Source organism: Dysidea avara, chromosome 9 (genome assembly GCF_963678975.1).
Source record: "Dysidea avara chromosome 9, odDysAvar1.4, whole genome shotgun sequence".
NCBI classification, from domain to species: Eukaryota; Metazoa; Porifera; class Demospongiae; order Dictyoceratida; family Dysideidae; genus Dysidea; species Dysidea avara.
This window is the reverse complement of record NC_089280.1, coordinates 17,717,666-17,737,560: the sequence shown is the minus strand read 5'-3', so window position 1 is coordinate 17,737,560 and position 19,895 is coordinate 17,717,666. Positions and strand designations below refer to the sequence as shown.

The following is a 19,895-nucleotide window of genomic DNA, read 5'->3' as shown; positions in this document are numbered from 1 at the left end:
CCTACCAGGCAAACCGCTTAGAGCAATGAGCTGAAAATCGGTGTGTAACTGGAATAATTATCATAGAAAGTCCTTGCAGTAGTACAGAAGTAGTCTCGCGTGCCAGACGGTTTGTGTGGGGGCGGCAAATAAACGTTTATTTGCCGCCCCCCACACAAACCGTCTGGCACGCGAGACTATAGTACAGAAGAATCGGATTACAAACTACTGAGTTATGATTCCAAAGCCAACTACGTGTAGCATATGCGAGATCGAGATACTCTAATAGAACAGTCACCCTAAGGCATAAATTCTGTTTCCCGTCCACCGCCCGCATCTGGTTACTGCCAGCTCTAAATATTCCATTATTCTGTATTCTTCCATTATTTTTCGGTTATTCTTGCATACTGATAGGCTCAGTAAAAGCTATCTTGAACAGTGTCAGCTGACGTATCAGCAGTGCTATCAAGTCAGCACAAACTTCACGTTTGTGTTGTTTTTGCAACTTACAAAGGAAGGAACATGCTTTTGTGCAGCCTTTTTGGCTGTGCCAGGCAAATAATGGCTTGAAAAGCTATAATGAAATAATGGAAATGGACCGCCCGCATACAAATATGCCTGAGTCCAGGACGGGAAACAGAGAATTTATTTGGAGTGGCCTAATAGAGCATTCAGCTACACTTATGATTTACTCCATTATAATAGAATCAAGTTAATCTTATAGACAATTCATCTACAAGCAGTGTTGGGCAAGTTACTTTGTAAAAGTAACTAGTTACATATTACATATTACTTGCAGCTGAACTATTTAGTTACAGTTACATATTACCCATAAAATAAAGTAACTGTAATAACATTACATATTATATTACTTTGTGTCCATAGCCTTAAGCTATCACGTGTGAAACTACCACCTTATCACGTGACACGATTGCGTTGTTGGAGAATGTGCAAGTCTTGATATAAGTAAGTAGCTGGTGAATAAGCCTCATTTAGTAGGCTTCATTACTTCGTTGTGGCTAGGCGTTACTCAGTGGGTTACTAACGAGATTAGTAACTTCGTTACTTTTAGTAATGATATTACGTAATATTAGATTCGTTACAGTAACTATATTACTTAGGTAACGCGTTACATTTGCAAGTAAAGTAACTTGAGTTATATTACCTGTTTTTATAGCGTATTTCGTTATTATTACTTTGTTACCACAAAAGTAATAATATTACGTAACGCGTTACATAAGTAGCGCGTTACTCCCAACACTGCAAGTGGAGTAGTTGTGGCCTGTAACAGATCAATACAGAATTCATAGCTGGTATGCCCTACTGATGAGCTAACTATAAATATTACCATGTACCTACTGAATGTCTGGCGATACATGAGGTAGCATGCTTGTGTAGTGCATTCAGGCTCCCTGATTGCTCTATTAGAGGATCAGAGCAAGATACTGTGCATACCATAGTAAACTTTGGCTTCTTCTGCTTGTCTCTTTGAATACGTATCTTGTCCTTTCTAACTGCTAACCTACACAAACAAAACATATAGAATTGCTTTATATACCTAATAGCTCTCCAAAATTCCAAAACAAAGTTGTATATAATTCCAGTAAACTAGGTTTTCTTTAAACACCATATACCCCGCAATAAACTAAATACAAAAAATCACATAAAAGGAAAAATGCATGTTGCCATACATACCAATGATCACTATAAATAGTACAGACCTCTTTCCTAGGGTCACTCCAGCTAGTTTAATGAGAGCTCTCATACAAGGAGCTACCAGCAGCTCATCTTCATCAGGATCACCATAGCGACCATAACTTTCCACCTGTAGTGAGTACAACCAAATATATCATGTGACTAATTCAAATTAGATTCACAATTGGTGCAGTGATCTTTGTAATTATATTTATTTCAAAGAAATCACATATGACATTATAAAGACACTGCACCTGTTCAACGATGAACTGTGCATGATGAAGGAGAGAGTCTTCAGCAAAACTGGTACAAGCTGTATTGTGGGGTGAAACTGTGGTCTGTATAGTAGTAACTATAGCAACAAGTATTATTACAACTAATGCCCACCTCTATCTAGTTGAGCAGATCCTCATAACTGGCATCTGGAGCATCCTCAATATATTCTGATTATCTGAAAATTAGAAATACACAGAATACTGTTTAAATCCAAATTACTACTGCATACCATGTAAATAAAAAATTAAAAAAACTGTTAGTACTAACATTCATGTTTTATGAAAGCTATAGACGAATGGATGATAGCTAGAAAAAACCTTCCTAATGGAGGTCACTTATAACATCATCATAGTAGTAAATAGCAGCACCATTAACATCTTGTATGTACTGCACCAGTACCTTGACCAGCAACAACTGAATTGGCAAACTCGCACATGTGTAGGGTGAGACACGCCTCAGGGCAATCTGCTACGGTTTATTTGTCATCAAATAATGAATTTGTACAATGACGAATGGGCACAGATATAGCTTTACAGGATGTGAATGAATGTGCATATGAATCTAATATAAAAGAGTGGAACTAGTTACATTGAGTACAGATTGTACGTAGCTACGTATGTGCAGTATCATGACTTGGTTGAACCATCTACAATAAAGTGCTCGTCTAAAATAAATGCTCTAAAGTTTTAAAAAATGTTAGCTACAATCCACCAGCAATAAATGCCAGTAATACTGACAATGTTATTACACAAAGGCTGGACATGGATGCTGGTAATGCTGCATCACCAGTGGTCACATTTGACATGTTCATCGATGATGCATCAGTGACATCACTAGTGGGTGCCTCAGTAACAGTTGGTTCACAGGTAGCACTGTTATTCCGTGTCTGGATAATAAAATTATATAAATTGCATATATTTCTCTTTGCAGTTGTAGCTCTCAATGATAAAAGCTAGACATACCGCCACATCCATGAGATTCACACCAGGGCATACTCCAGGGCTGGGTAATTGACACCAATCCCATATTGACTCATTGACGGTTTCAGTGTCAAATACTGTCATTCTGAATAAAATAGTACATGTGTATTACAATCACAACACAACTTATGGGCAACTAACTACTGTAAATGACGAAAGTTTAAGTTTGGAGGATCAGCATGCAAAACATGGTTGGCGGATAAAAGTTTGGCAAATTTACCATGCAGTCAATATAAATTAAACTAATTGGCAAATAAAGTTTGGTGAATTTCCTTGATTCACCGAATTTGCCTCCAAACTTTAGTGACTCCAAACTTTTCATTTAAAATTACACTTACCCTCCATCATTAACAAATGCATCAATCATAAACGCATAGTAGCTGACAAAGCAGCAGTCGGCATTCATGAGAAGCTAAAAACAAAGAACTAAACGTCAATAAGCTATATAATGTACTAGTCAATGTCACCACACATTACAACACAACATGATTATGTAACTTGAACATCCATTTAATATGTATATGTTCAGCACAACGAAATAAAGTGAGCATAAAAATTTGAGCAGTGCAGCATAGCATAATAGATAAAATGAATGTTCAACTGCATATACTTTTCATAAATGCCAATTTCCAAAGCCTATAATGGGCACTGTCAGTAAACTAGTACACATTGTGATCCTCTCATCAGTGCATGCTTAATGTCTATCGTTCATAGTTTTAACAGAGTAGCCAACTTTCAGTGTTGATGACTTAGCTCTTCTAAACCTACTACAGTCCATCAATTCACATGCTTTCAATCCAGGTCCCTGGTAGAATAGGTAGAATAGTTAACAAAACATTTTTGACTGTTTTACTAAAATATTGTATATGGGTGGCTGCTCTGTTAGAATGTTTTAATCATTTTAGTGAGAGGTTTCAATAATTCTGCAAAGAAACATTGTACTGTAAAATCCAACATATACATAATATACATATATATATATATATATATATATATATATTGACATGATGACTCTTATCAGGCATTTTCCTGCTTTCTGTTCCCATCCCATTCCTGTTTTCCTACAATCCTGCTGGCATGTCATAAAATTAATATTACATCTGAATGCACACCGTAACTATCATTTACTGAAAGTGACCATTACACTTCATTTTAGCCATAACATTACAAACAAAGAACAGTACAAGAAGCCCCTCCACAATCAACCCAGTCACTACAGAAAATATGGACAATTCCCATTATAAATGCATGGGAAAGCCGATGCTGCAAATTTACATCTTGTACTATCAGTAAAAATAACAAAGGAGGACAATAGTAAGTCCATAATGTAAGCATCGTGTATGGAAAACTGAACAGTGTCTAACAGTGAAAAATCAAGTCCATAGCTTTAGCCATTATTGATTTATACAGGCCTATCCAGTCAGTCAGTCAGTCAGTTAGTCAGCAGAAAATTTCACTGAACATTTTTTTGAAACTCCATACCAACCTATATTAGAAGTGTTTCATGTCACACAGAAGGCACTTTTGGAGTTGACTATACCTAACCAATACTGAAGGTATTACGAGGCATGAAGGTATTGTGAGGCCAGTTTCTGGTCAATAATTATTTTGTGAGAGAGTGTAGAAGTTTTCTTTGTGTTGATTACTTATGATTGCAGCTACTATTCAGCTTCATGTTATTGTATCTTTTCAAATTGCCTATAGGTGCTCCCTCTACCCACAACTTAAATTCCACACCAATCTAACCACAAGTGATGGTTTAACCATACAAAATTAGAATACTGCGACAACAAACTACAATACAACAGTCAACATACATTTCTACAATGATCTGAACAACTCTCCGCATTGTACAAGGAATCAAGACATGGCTTTAACTGTTCAAATAAAACACAAACTATATATTAATAACATATATAATCAGGAAACTGGATTAGTCCCAGTACACAGATTTACACCACTGATCATAATATACACACATACCAATTGTGGGTATCCGACAACTCCTTGACTGACCAGTGAATTATAGCAATTTACACTACTGTTACTAGTAGCACACAGTAATGCAAATATTGCTGGAGAATCCAAGCAATAAAGATCCTCCTTAGGCTAAAGAGATACAGTACATGTGATAATGCAGATCTTCTAGCTATATATGATGTTAATGATGTAGCAAAAAAAATTATTTAGTTACTAAATTTTCATTTAGATGAGCTTTTGCAACTGTTTAGATTATGAAAATTGTGAACTATAACAATAATATTGTGTAACAACACATTAATGTACAAGGTCACACAACAGTTACTCATCTACCAAACCTTGAAATAGAGCAATGCAGGTGGGATTCTTACTGTATTCCACAAACTAAACATAATATTGCAATCATCCTGCACACACATTCACATGTGAATATTGCCTAACTGTGAAATTCATAGCTTTTGAACATTGACATAACAATTATGCTTGAGGAACAGTATATAGAGACTTAATCCATCAACAATCAGCTAAATGGAACGGTCAGGTATTTAATCCCTATAGCAACAAAACCGGAGGGCAGTAGCAGACTAGGTGGTAGGGCATCGGCCTGGTGATCAAGACCCAAGTTCAATGCTTGAACAGGGACTACTGTTGTTTCCTTGAGCAAGAAACTTTACCCCCATTGATTCAGCCACCAGCTACTAAACCGGGAACATATTGTATATGTACAATCCAAGGCACAGCTGAAGAACAGCCTTGGCTGATGCTGTCATCCCCTAAAAATAAATTGGAAAGAACAAACAAAAAACAAAAACCAACAAAGGGATTGGTGATCTCCACACTTTTAATTGTAACGACTATACTTTATAATAATGATTTGCATTGGCTATCAACCAGGATCATGCTTCACATTTCCTCCATATGATTTTTTAAAATGCACTTACCATTTATTTTCTACCACCACAATCTTATAATCGAAGTGAGCAAAATTTATACATTCTGTGTACTGGACTCTGTATGCACACTTGGATTATTTGACATCACAATAAATTGCATGCTATCGATTCCATTAATCCAATCTTTTACATGCAAACTACAAATTTCCCATGCATGTTTTATATTTATTTAATACCATAGAACTGTTCATGCTCATGCATATAATTATAGCAATTAGCTATACACTTCTACACAGTCTCTGATATCATCAAGGATTCAGTAAAAAACTCAGTTTCACATCAGTGATGTACTGTCAAGTGAAACAAGCTGTTAGTTATTGCATGTATAATACTTTTTATTGTGATTGCTGTAATTGCAGTGAGTCAGAGTTGTAATCAGTGCACTTTATCACGAGGTTACATATCCCATAGTTGTATTAACTGTTTTGAGGGTCTGATGTCAACCAAAACTTCTTCAAATCCCATTAATTTTTAGGTTACAGCTTGTGGAAATATTAACATTCCATTCCACACGTGATTCCAAACGTTATATGTATTGGATTCTAGTTTGTGTCAGACCCCTTGAGTACATCAGTGGATAAAAATCAAGCATATGGTTTACTGGTGTATCTTCCTTAACTGGCACCTAAAATTCATTAAGGAAATTGTGTTGATCTACATGTGCCTATGATGAAAAAGAAAACTATCATATAACAAATTGGATATCTCTGGGTATTAGTGAGCTTGAGTTATTTCTTTTCACGGACAGCTGAGGACAACTGCAAACGTATACATCCAACATTTTATTTCATAGCTATATGACATAGTAGCCGACTTCATGGCAGTTATTAACACACACACACGCAAATCATCATTGATTACAGAAAATTATAAGTGATGCGAGTCCTTAGGATGGAGGCACACCCAGTCTGGTATGCAATGAGTGGGCGTGGCAAGGAAAACTTTGTTGTAATACACAGCTACATGTAACTAAAGTAGTCACTAACAAAATACCTGAGAAGTAACCACCACATCCTAAATGCATAGTTGCCAGTTAAGACATACATTGCAGACCCTCCCTATATTATGAACACCAAACATGCACCCACAGGATACAGAATATGATCACTTCTGAACTTACAAAAGTTTTGCAATTAAGTCCCACTTCTTGAAGGTAGGCTAAGCAAAAGTCAATCTGACAAATATCTTCAACTTCTTCTTGTGTGAAATCTATACGATAACCTTGATCGTTAAATCTCTCTAGTATCTCGTTCTGGCAATACGATGGGAGCATTCCTTGATTGTTTACAGTAAACCGTAATATGGCTGAACTACATTGCTCTGTCAGAGTAGCCTGCTGCGAAAGATGTACAGCAAGGAAAAACGAAACAGCCGCCAGAATCACACAACGAGCAGTCATAGCTATGGTATTGTATCATACACCCAATACGCGCTGTGCGCTTTAGACTAATCGTAGTTACGTAATCTCACGTGCGCACATATTGTAAACTGATTGTGCCCCTCCACTCTATTAATTAGTCTGGCGCCGCCCGCCCCTTCGCATAAAGTAAGGGTCTGGTGAAATACAGATACAGTCGATTGCAGAATTGTTGAAATTTCTCTTCCCGTGCCGTAAACATTCCGTGGGCTGGAAAACTATCTGTAGTGACGCCGGATCAGCCGGACTGAGGAAAAAGATTAGTGTGGTTCAATTGCTGTTGAATCCGTGGCAAGGACAATAAAATTTACTCACAAGGAGCATTACGGAAACACTCACGGTACGGCATACTTTTTTCAAGAATCCTGCAACCGACTGTACTCTAGCGCCCAGATTCGGCGCTAGCCAATTAGTGCATGCCAATGACGTTCACACAGAAATCGCCTTGGCAACACAATACTTTTGTTCGAATTGAAGTGCAATCATCTTACGTAACAAGCATTACGTGCGCTGTCTAATTGAATTCCTTTTGAAATGATTAGGTTGTATTTCACCAGACCCTTACTTTTTGCGAAGGGGCGGGCGGCGCCAGACTATCTATTAATTATGTGTACAATCCGTCATGCACAAAAGCTATTAGCTAATGGTTTCAACACCAGCATGATAATTTAGTACATATGAAGGTGTTGGGTATTTGAATAGTTCCAGTTGGTTTGCCATAAACATACTTCTCAAGTGATCTTGGCCTGACTAAACATTAAATTCATTCAAAGTATGGTTCCTCCACAAATGGGAGGGAATTTCCCCCAAAATGCCCCATCCTGTATAAACTTCAAAAACTTTTATCATTATTAATTTTGTTAATTAACTTGTATATTGCTCAATATTAGCTGTGTGGTAAAACTTGCATTCATCAAAGTTGGTAGACATGCCAAGCATTATTTAGTCCGGCTAATTTCTGGTATGAAGACCAATAGTGAAATAAATCATAGATATTACAGAGGATGATATACACATGTGTATGTTGGTGAGTGTATGTATGTGTGTGATAATATGGTTTAGTTATGAGCTCCTTTGTCCTGCAAAACCTTCTCTGCACTTTTTCTAATTTCCAATCCAATAGCTTTAGCCAATGGTGGAGGCACAGCATTGCCAACCTAGACAGCACAAAGGGAAGATACAAAATATATTTCGTGAGCTCAAGTTTTTACCTGTCGATGTCTATCCAAAATGGTACCAAAGAAACGATAAGTGTCTGGAAAACCCTGTGATCTGGCACACTCTCTGACACTAACAACACGATGCTGCTCAGGATGAAGGACACGCCCCTACCATACACAATCAACAATCATTATAACAGCAAACAAACTTTAATCTTTTAATATTACAAGGGCTAAGAAATGTGAATGGAGACACAATAAACATGTATCAGTAACATTTATAAATAGTTGCAAGTCCAATGTAAGTTTTAAACAACACTTAAGAATAAAACATCAAAGTGTACATTGAGAATTTGTAACTGAAGCCATATAAATAGTATGTGCCCCTTTAATCATTTCCAGTAGGATGTTTCATAACATATTCATTGTAATTGAAATCAAAAGTGAGATGTAATCCAATACAGAGCTTACAACTTAGAACATGATACACAAAGTGCAGACAACATTGTTAATAGATTAATTGAAATCCAGTAATTAGATCTTATTATCCAGGTGACATTACTGTAAGTATTTGTAGTAGCTATTTACCTGTTTGCCCATTGGTTCAGGGTTGGTGACGGTGGTACTGAAATATCCATCCCACTCCAGTCTACCATACAGACCGGCCCAGTGGTTGTGTCTGTTACCGGTGTGCGGTAGACACCAGGGGATTAGTGTGCCAAACTGTTTGTCCGATGCATCACATGGCTTGCCTGTGGCACATGAGCACACACCACGTAGTTTGCCTTTACCACTACGACCATTCTTCTTATCATGGTGAGTGTAGACACTAAACAAGTAGGAGAGACTTACACAATTGTGTCATAACTACACAATTAGCTAATATTTAATTATCTAATTAACTCAACCAATAGTTAAGGGGAGGAGAAAGGCCATGTACCACAATAATCAAGTCTTCCTCACAAGTTAGTGGCATATAAATATTCATAAAATCTTTCTAACAGTATAAAGTCAGAATTTCTTCTCTTATTGTTAAAGTGCCTATGCTATGCAATCATGAAAATTATACCAGTAGGATTGTTATTATGATCACTGTAACTTACAGTTTGTGAGCATAACTTCCATCTGACAGTCGTACGGATAGGTTGGGTAAGTCCCTCCAATCTGCTCCGGGGCTAATTGGAATATGCCTCATCCTAGCAGCCACCAGGGGATTCATCTCCTTACACACATGGTCATAGAGAATTGGCTGTGAGGCATCGCCACGAATCTGAACAAACATACACAGAAATAAAATATATACCCACACTATTATTAATGTAATAGTATACCTCTAATGGTGTTTATTGGATTTTGGTAAAAAAAATCACACAATAATGTCTCCTATAGTTTCTTTATGAACATGACCCAGTCTGTGTAAGTACTTACAGTTCGTTGGAAGTGAGACTGTGGTTCTCCAACATAGGATATCTCTCTGGTTGATGCGCCATTTTTGATTTCTGGCAGGTCGTACATAGTGTCACGAACAGTGATGGTGCGTAGTGGAGCAGAGTTGACCCATTGTACATTACTGGTGTACTGGAACAAACAAGAAGTGAAAACTTCATGCACACACACACACACACACACACACACACACACACACACACACACACACACACACACGTACACACACACAGCATTCACCTTACGGTCATCAATCACTACACTCAGTGAACCAGCTCGACTACTAAAACAATGTGTTGGCTCAGGGAACAATGGCAACACTTCACCAGGAGCAGCTGCTAACACAATAGCCCTATATATATGGCAGTGGCAGCACACAGTAAATAAGTAATGATAACCATGTCTAGCAGGAAGCCTTGGTGGCTATGGTGAATACATTTTACAGGTCATAAAATTTAAAATTCATCACTACTGGTACCTCAATATCAACAAGAGTTAGGGAACAGACAGCCTACAAAAGTAACCACATTATTACAAATCCATAACAGCTTTTACAAGTGGCCATGTGGTACCAGTTATCATATTATACTTAACACACCACAAAATTCATTATAGTCAATATATTCAACCATGCATGTACGTGCCTTCAGAAATGCTCATCACATTGTCTGAAACATCCCATCATTTTCATTGCTTAACATACTGAAACATTAAAATTTAAAGAAAGCAAATTTCAAACTATATGACATTTGTGTGTAAAATTTAAGCCTTTAGTGCAACTGGATTGATGCTAGGGAAGTGAAGTTTGATCTGTCTGATTTAGCTGCAATAAAAATGATTTCCACTGTTTACTGATAAAAACAATGCAGTGGGCTTATAAAAATGATAATTTACTGAAAGGTTCCTATACAACACAGTATAATATCCTTTATCTATACGGTTCTTAATTCAAAAAGAGAATTTCAATCTTACCTCCTTCTGGTTTGAGCGACACCATATTGTCCAGCCTGAAGCACACCAAATGTACATTGGTAGCCCATCTCCAGTAGGCAGCGTAGTGTCAATTTCAGTACCATACTACGTTTAAACGACACAAAGTTACGCACGTTCTCCAACAGAAAGAAACGAGGTCGATAATAATCACAATAACTCAGATAAGATGTCACCAGTGAATTCTAAGGAAAATAAACAACAGATAGTAAGTAAACTTTGTAAAAATAAAATAAAGTTTTTAAAACAGTGTATTGCCATAACATGAAATCACCATACAGCCTGTACGCAATACTTTTCATGTGTGTGCTATATTTGGTCTGATCCCTGTGGTTAGCAACAATGATATTCATCCTTCCTACCAACATCATACTTGTGTAGTGTAACGTCAGGTACAAATCTAGCAGGTGTGATAGTTTATGCCGCTAATTGGCATACAAACCACATTCCCTCAAATGAAAAGCCACACCAGGAGCTTATGAGCTACTGAAGGCTGTCTTTGGCAGCTTATAAGTTCATGGTCACACACAGACACCTAACATGGTGTATACTAAACAGCTACAAAATATAAAGTCTAAATTCGTTACGTAACTATATATCCTAACTAGTACAAGTTATACTGTACAGCCGGAAATTTTCAAGGGATTAAACCTTTACAAAACAGTGTAAAACACAATTTTCATATTATTTTTTTTAGTTCATAAAAGTCTAGAACACATCTTTTACATTGTTTTGCTAAGGCAATAGTTTATATAGAACCTCAAACATTTCACAATTATATTTTCACGAAGCTGTCATTAAGTTTTCTTCCCCGAAAATTTCCAGCTATACGGTAGGATAGAGAGGAGAGTATCTAATGCCATATATAGTCTGGTAACAAATGATTACTTAGAAGTTATATGGCTTACTTTCTATGAAAAATCTAACCGCAAAGATTATCACAGACACAACAGCATGTTCATCAAACACAGTGCCCGTATTAAGTGCATGAATCCTTGGCAGGGCTGATAACTTATTGAGAACTACATCTGAATAACTAAAATCAACAGAGAACAGGGTGCTGTTCAAGATTAAAATCTTTAAGTGAAATTGCCATCTCATTAAAACCTTTAAGTGTTCTGTAACCTACCAGTGAATGAGTACTGTTCATTGTATCCTTGCTCAGTCTTAGCAGGTTTGTTAGTAAAAATTATTAAACATTCACCATGTGGTTATAACTTTAATTGTGTAAATAAACAAATACTATAAATTACATGGGCCATTTAACTTGTATGCAATCATCTTTTACGAGCACTATATGGCTTTGAATACTCTCCTCTCCATGTACGCATTTAGCTGGATCCTCAAAAACATTTAATAATAACCCATGAATGCAATTGCACACAATCTTGAAATTTGGCACACTTGTAGTACTGCTCGACCTGCTATCAAAATCTTTTCATTCAAATGTCTGACATAATATTTACCGTCAATCAAAATTTTTACCACACATTTCCTATGGGGAAGCCATAAAATACAGTGTCTATTATAGCCCTTTCCCGAACTTGTAATGGAGCCAAACTGTACGTGTCTGTTGTTGACACCTTTGATATCACCATTAATCATCTGGTTGGCTGAAATGTTTACTCTCTTGAGAAAAAATCCATTTTTAATTTTTAGCTGTTTTTCATGATCCAGCTCAACTTGTACATACTATAAGTAGCTACACCATAATCATAACATCAAATATCATTTGATATTTGACAGCTTACAACATTTCAAGTAACTTAGCAACCAATGAGATTCACTATTAATGGGTGTTCTATCATACACACCATCACTAATATCAAGAAATACTAAAGTGGTAATTCCTTGGAATTATTTCACCAGTAGAACTCATGAAATCACAACTTTCATAATGAAGTAAACTTAAATGATTAATAATTTTTTTTTATAAATACATAGAGTCAATTTTATACTTACCTTAAATTGGGAATATTCTCGAGAGTTGAAACGGTTCATTCCACTGAATCCCTGACAGGGTGGACCACCGCACATCAACTCTATGTCACCTTTGACTGGTAGTTTTTGACCCCGTGAACTAGTCTCCCCCTAAAAAATCATTACATTTCTGACACACTCTTCACACAAACACAGACACACCTCCATAACAAGCTTCAACAAAAGGTTACAATCATCAGAAAATACTGTTGTCTTTGAATTATTAAGTCTGAATGCTTGCGCTATAGGCTCCTCTTTCTCTATAGCCCACAATGTTTCACTGAGGCCAGCCTGGTGAAACCCTTCTGATATTCCTACACAGAATTTAACAAATATAAATCACAGAATTTAAAAAAATAGAAACAGACATACCTCCACAGCCAGCAAAAATATCAAGCGTCTTGAGTTTCTTAAACGATGGTGGTGTGGAAGGAGGACTGTCACTCTTCTCTACGCTCTTTCGTGGTGATTCACCTATCCCTTTGCTCAACCCCTTACCCGTCCCTTTACCAGATCCTTTCCCAGAGGCTGATTTGCCCTTGCCTTTCCCCTATGATACACACAAGTAGTTTTCAAGTGTAAGAAACGAGAAGAAAATTGCACCTACATACTTTAGCAACTGAGAACTTCTTTCTAACATTATAGGGAACGTCTTCTGTTTCCTTGACAGCAGGATTGTAAGCCTTGAAGTGTACAAGAACATAAGGTTAACAGGAATATACTTTACACTGTAAGATACACATGTCATTACTAGAAAGCAACACAGAGACACTTTGCTAACCTCTAAGAACCAAAACACATCTTGTTTCTCCAGAAAGAACTTGTCAAGATCCTCAACCTCCTCACCATACACTACACTACACTTGCCCTGTACTCCATCAGCCTCAACTGTACACTCTACACACAATACAACTATAATATACTGGCACTGACTTCTGACCAAAACGTGCAGTATCATTTATGTGTGCAATAAGAAAGTGTCATTAAATGTATTCAGATGGATGGGAATTGTATTGCCGACAGCAAAAAGTGTTCCAACCATTTGGTTATACAAGCGACTATAAATATGTAGAGATGTAGAACAATTACATAATACTTATATCTGTATGTTAGGCTTTAATTAGAATATGGTATTGTAGATCACGTGTGTATGATAAATGGTGGGCACGTGTACTGTATGAATTGCTCTGGCTTTCAGTGATCATGACGAGGATCAAGTTGAATCCATAACAGCTGCCTTCGTACGTCCGTATATGCTGGTGCCGTGACCAGGCCAGTTTCTTAACCCGTCACTCGATCGGAAGTCGTGGTACCATGGCATTCAATAACGGTACCACAGAAGGCAAGCGATTTTTCGGTCTAGAATGATTTGTTGTTGTACACTTCCCTTAGGCACGAGATGGACGAGCTCAAGCGACTACACAACTCCCGAAAAGGATACAGATTGCACCTCAACAAACTCCTCACGAAGGCCAAGGAAACGTTAGACCACTATCAAACCTCCGAGATGGAATTTAACACTGCTGCACTTACTGATATTCATCGCCAATTACAACGAAAGGATGATATCATTTCGAAGTTAGACTCTCAAATCGTCCCACTTATTGGTGATGAAGAGGAACTGGTAGCAGATGTTTGTGAGGCTGAAGAGATGAATCCTTATCAACCACCATCTCTCAGACCATGGAGATTCTGGAAACTCACTCACCCAGTACTGAGCCACAGCTCCCCCAGCCTAAACCACCAGTCAATCCAGACTCCCAGAGTGATCATTCACAAGATGTCCCACCACAGATTGATCAGCATAACACTGAACAAACGGAGGAATCTCGCACTGCCTAACCCCCTCCTCCCACCCAACCCAGACCAGTTAGTCAAGGTGTCACACATCTACCCAAACTCAGTATTCCCACCTTCTCTGGAAACCAGTTACAATAGCAGTCTTTCTGGGATTGTTACTGCTTTGAGGTGGCAGTAGATCAAAACCCCTCCATTACTGAAGTACAGAAGCTGAGCTACTTAAGATCACAGCTCCAAGGAAGTGCACTACAAGTCATTTCCAGTATGTCGTTAACCAATGCCAACTATAGGCACTCAGTGATGCTGCTGAAGGAGAGATACGGCAAAGCAAGTAAGCCCATATGAAGGCATTGATAGGAATAAGCAGCCCAGCCAACAACTTTAGTGGCATTACAACAGTTCCATGACTCAGTTGAAGGCCGTGTTCGTAGTTTACAGTCTTTAGGGACCCCACCAGAATGATATGAATCCATGCTGGTCCCTACCCTACAAAGCAAACTTTCACCAGAGACCCTTAGAAACCTTGCCAGAGCCAATGGGACAGAACAGTGGACCCTAAACAAGTTACAGAAGGCAATTCTACAGGAGATGCATGTTCTTCAGATAGGAGCAGATTCCTCTGCACACCACAACAACCCCACCACACCTACTGCTTCATTCCTGGCTAGTACTGATCGGAAACTCTCCAAAGCACTCAAGGATCCTCAGAAACAATCCATCTGTGTATTTTGTAAAAGATCACATGCACTGACTGCCTGTGATGCAGTCAAAGACACACAGAAACGCATAGACATTGTCAGGTGTAACATGCTGTGCTTCAACTGCCTGGGTCGCCACAAAATCTCTCAATGTAAATCTAAATATCGTTACCGACTCTGTAATCACCGTCACCACACTAGCATATGTACTGACTCACCACCAGCTGTTACCCTGTTACCCCAGTGTCAATTGCTAGCACAGGCACCAGTGACAGCACCAATGCAACAAACACTAATCCAACCACTACCACAGCCCTCCATGACAACCCTAGCTAGTGAGTCACTCATATCACCCACCACTACTGTATTCTTGCTGAAAACTGCCATTGCCACAATCACCTCGAGCTCAGAAAATGCAGAAGTCGAAGCTAACATCCTGTTCGACGAGGGCTCTCAACGTTCTTTCCTCACTGAAGACCTAGCCAGGGCCTTATCACTCACACCACATCACAAGGAAGACATTTACCTATCATCATTTAGCTCTAGACAACCGCTCAATAAGACAATGGATGTGGCACACATCAACATCTAGACCAACACTGGAGAAGCTGTACCAATGTCGGTACTGATTGTACCGACAATTGCCACTCCATTACGAAACACAGTACAGACCAATGTCACCCAACTACCACACCTCTGTGGCCTAAAGCTGGATTACAAGAGAAAAGGACAGCTTCAAAATCTCCCTTCTTATTGGCAAGACCATTACTGGGACATAGTAGTGTCCGAGGTAACGGCCCTACAGCTATGAGCTCAAAGTTGGGTTATCTACTTTCCGGTCCTCTTCCGAATGAAGTATCCAGACCAACTCATTTCATATTGGAGCTCATAACAGCAGTGAATGTAACCTTGAGCAGTTTTGGGAGCTAGAATCAATTGGAACTAATTCAATTCATGATACAGACAAGAGCTTCCTGGCAGAATACCCCAAGACATGCATAAGTCGCCAACCAGATGGCTTATACTGTGCTAAACTGCCATGGAAAACAGATCATCCCCCATTACCATCCAATCGTGAAATCTGCTGGAAGAGAGCACAATCCCTTGCACGCCATCTTCACTTTCTTAACGATTTGTGTGGAATTCTCCTTCACTTTAGAACTCACAACTATGCCATATCAGCAGATATCGAGAAGGCGTTCCTCCATGTCACCCTTCATGACACGGATAGGGATTACACACAATTCTTTTGGCTGAAGGACGTTTCCAACCCAGATGACCAGTTTGAAGCCTACTGATTTAAAAGTGTTGTTTGGTGCAGTGAGTTCGCCATTTGTTTTGTATGCCACCATACACCACCACTTACAACAACACAATACACCACTTGCTCATGACATACTACACAACTTGTATGTTGACAATGTTCTTTCTGGCTGCCCTTCAGAGAATGATATCGTCCAATACTACCACAACGCCAGATCCCTCCTGTCTGAAGCCTGCTTCAACTTTAGATCCTGGGTGACAACTTCTTGCCATCACTCAAAGGGAGCAAATCGCTGAACCTACTACACCTACAACATTCTGGGTATCCTTTGGAATCCGCACTCGGATCAACTGTCCCTTGCTTCTAAGGGCCCATCTACTACCAGCAACCTACTCACCACCAAGAGAGAGCTGTTACAAGAATCTTCTACAATATTTGATCCAATTGGCCTTACAGCTCCAGTCACCATCCAAACCAAATTGCTTATTCAGAAGATCTGGACACAAAATATCAAGTGGGATGAACCACTGGGATCAGACTTACCCCAAGAGTGGCACCAAATAGCTACTGACCTGTGCCAACTACATCAATTCTCTATCAACAGGAAATACCCACAACATCCGATGCATCCATTTTGGAATTACATGCCTTTTCAGATGCCAGTCTCAAGGCATATGGTGCAGTCATCTACCTCCATTCACAAGCTCATACTGCATTTATTATGGCTAAGTCCTGTGTGGCTCCATTAAAGTCTCAAACCTTACCACGGCTGAAATTAATGGCAGCTTTAATCGCTGCAAGACTGACTAAGGTTGTACTAGATTCCCTGGGACTTGCCAACATTCCTATGTATGTGTGGGTGGACAGTCAAACAGCCTTGTATTGGGTTTGCAGCCATAAAAGATTGCCACAATTTGTCGCTCACCGAGTCACTGAAATCAAACATTTACTTCCACTTGCATCTTGGAAGTATTGTCCTTCAAGTAACAATCCTGCAGATCTTCTCACCAGGGGCCTCAGTTTTCAATAATTCCAGTCCTCAACATTGTGGATCAATGACATTGTGGATCAATGACATTGTGGATCAATGACATTGTGGATCAATGGTCCAACCTGGCTGTGCAACCTGGCTGTGCAACCAACAACAATGGCCAAGATGGGATTTTCAATCGTCAATATCTCACCTCCATGCAGTGGCAGCAATCATTGAGCCCTTTGTGCCGACCGACCGACCGACCAACCACCTACAACAGGCCTGCACTTCCTCATTCAAGCAACAAGGTTCAACACACTGGGAAAACTCTTAAATGTCACATCTTACGTCCACAGATTTATGCATAACCAGCGTAATCCAAATACACAATGGAAAGGTTCTATCACACCTTAAGAGCTCACCCAAGCTAACAATACTTGGATCTACAGTTGTCAATATGAGGTTTAATTGAAGGAAATCAAGAACTTGTCTACTCCTAATCAGAAACGTCTTCCTCTTGTAAGACAACTTTGCCTGTTTCTAGATGACAAGGGATTCCTGAGATGTGGAGGCCGAATCCACAATGTTCCTCTGACAGAAGATGTCAAGTTTCCTTATCTGTTACCACCACGACATCCGTTTACAACCTTACTTGTCTACTCCATTCACACCCAATTGTACCATGCAGGAGTCAACAGCACAGTCACCACGATCCGCCAAAGTTATTGGATACCAACAGCAAGACAGTTTGTCAAGACCCTGTCATACTGCTGCACCACATGCAGAAGACAGTGCGGTAAATCATATCCCAACACTGATCTAGCTCCATTACCAAAACACAGACTGCAGGACCTCCCCCTGTTTACCATCACGGGTGTAGATTTCACCAGGGCTCTTTTCATCCACCACAACAACGAGGAACAAAAGGTATACATATGCCTGTTCACATGTGCCACTACTAGGGCCATTCACCTTGAGGTAGTGATCGACCTCTTAATGGACGTTTTGCCAGTCGCAGATCACTGCCCCAAGTAATGATGTTGGACAACGCCTCAACCTTTCACATCTGCAGCAGGAGAACTAACCAGACTCCTACAATCAGAGAACTTATCAACCTCATTGGCAGCTCATGGAGTGGTATAGAAATTCATTCCCAAAAAAGCCCCATGGTTTGGGGGCTTTTGGGAACGGTTGATCAGGTTAACCAAAACCAGTTTGAAGAAAGTATTGGGAAGATCTCATATCAGTTTACCTGTACTGCAAACAATGATCACTGAAATTGAGGCAGTGCTCAATGACCGCCCACTTACTTACTGATACCTCTAGTGACATTGCTGATCCACAACCCCTCACCCCTGCACACCTCCTCTATGGCAGGATGATACGGCTACCTCATGAGTGTCAAGCTGATGACCTAAGTGACCCTGATTACAACGAAAATTCACAACTACGAAAACGAGCCAAGGTCCAAGCTCACCTTCTACAGAGCTTTCAATCTCAATGGAAGAATGAGTATTTAACAGCTTTAAGAGAGTACCATCGTGCCACAGGCCACAACCACCAACAAATCAAGATTGGAGACATTGTCATTGTTCATAATGATGGGCCTTGTGTGAACTGGCGATTGACAAAATTGCTTGTTGGAGGTGATGGTTTTACCCGTGCAGTGGAGATACGAACAAGCACTGGTACGACTAATAGACCTATTGCCAAGCTGTATCCGCTTGAGGTGTGCAGCACCAAAAAGTCAGCTAACCAGAATTCACCCACACAACCTACCGAGACCACCTCTAATGAAGTGACACCAGCTGAATCAAGACTAGTGCGGCAGTCAGCAAGAAGAGCTGCAGAACGAATGTCAGAATGGGTGGAAACTCTCCGTGCCCCCCCCCTGGAGGGTGTAGAGACGTAGAACAATGACCTAATACTTATATCTGTATGTTAGGCTTTAATTAGAATATGGTATTGTAGATCACGTGTGTATGATAAATGGTGGGCACGTGTACTGTATGAATCACTCTGGCTTTCAGTGATCGTGACGAGGATCAAGTCGAATCCATAACAGCTGCCTTCATACGTCCGTATAAAATATTCCTTCAGGATAATGCAACACTTAATATTGATGCAACAGCAACACCCATTTTTCACTCATATATTAATGTACACTAACACACTTCTTATTTTTACAAGCACACACACATACTTCACTCACCATTGTTACTCCAGTATAACATATTTAAGTCCTTCTCATAAGTTGCCTGTTTCCCTTTGTGAGTGTTCTCAGCTCTACAATTGAGTACATGA

The 19,895-nt window shown here is 39.3% G+C and overlaps 2 protein-coding genes across 3 annotated transcripts in view; both read right to left on the bottom strand.

Annotated features, from left to right (window-relative positions):
* Positions 1-2,424: 2,424 nt before the first annotated feature.
* On the bottom strand, positions 2,425-7,307 carry LOC136265586 (uncharacterized). Its single transcript, XM_066060457.1, has 6 exons — positions 6,984-7,307; positions 4,914-5,039; positions 4,748-4,807; positions 3,269-3,342; positions 2,913-3,015; positions 2,425-2,836 (listed from the first exon to the last, which is right to left on the bottom strand). The coding sequence occupies exons 1-6, from the start codon at positions 7,260-7,262 to the stop codon at positions 2,651-2,653; spliced, it is 828 nt and encodes a 275-aa protein (XP_065916529.1). The 5' UTR covers positions 7,263-7,307; the 3' UTR covers positions 2,425-2,650.
* A 928-nt stretch (positions 7,308-8,235) lies between these two features.
* LOC136265577 (DNA (cytosine-5)-methyltransferase 1-like) overlaps positions 8,236-19,895 on the bottom strand; it is a 28,027-nt gene continuing 16,367 nt past the window's right edge. Inside the window, exons 30-42 of one of the 2 annotated variants that reach the window (XM_066060446.1) lie at positions 19,804-19,877; positions 13,638-13,753; positions 13,468-13,539; positions 13,229-13,406; positions 13,019-13,170; positions 12,839-12,967; positions 10,859-11,061; positions 10,127-10,238; positions 9,869-10,018; positions 9,544-9,710; positions 9,029-9,269; positions 8,492-8,608; positions 8,236-8,437 (exon numbers count right to left, since the gene is read on the bottom strand). In XM_066060446.1, coding sequence (XP_065916518.1) covers positions 8,339-8,437; positions 8,492-8,608; positions 9,029-9,269; positions 9,544-9,710; positions 9,869-10,018; positions 10,127-10,238; positions 10,859-11,061; positions 12,839-12,967; positions 13,019-13,170; positions 13,229-13,406; positions 13,468-13,539; positions 13,638-13,753; positions 19,804-19,877 — 1,810 coding nt within the window. In that variant the 3' untranslated portion in view covers positions 8,236-8,338. Of the gene's footprint in view, positions 8,438-8,491; positions 8,609-9,028; positions 9,270-9,543; positions 9,711-9,771; positions 10,019-10,126; positions 10,239-10,858; positions 11,062-12,838; positions 12,968-13,018; positions 13,171-13,228; positions 13,407-13,467; positions 13,540-13,637; positions 13,754-19,803; positions 19,878-19,895 lie in introns of those variants that run through there. The other variant, XR_010705607.1, reaches the window with a different exon arrangement.

Excerpts from the sequence above, each read along its gene's own strand:
- LOC136265586 (XM_066060457.1), bottom strand. The coding sequence starts at position 7,262 with ATGACTGCTCGTTGTGTGATTCTGGCGGCTGTTTCGTTTTTCCTTGCT. Across the intron at positions 5,040-6,983 it reads GACTTAATTGCAAAACTTTT|CCTAAGGAGGATCTTTATTG; the intron begins GTAAGTTCAGAA and ends GTATCTCTTTAG. Across the intron at positions 2,837-2,912 it reads TGAATCTCATGGATGTGGCG|ACACGGAATAACAGTGCTAC; the intron begins GTATGTCTAGCT and ends TTTATTATCCAG.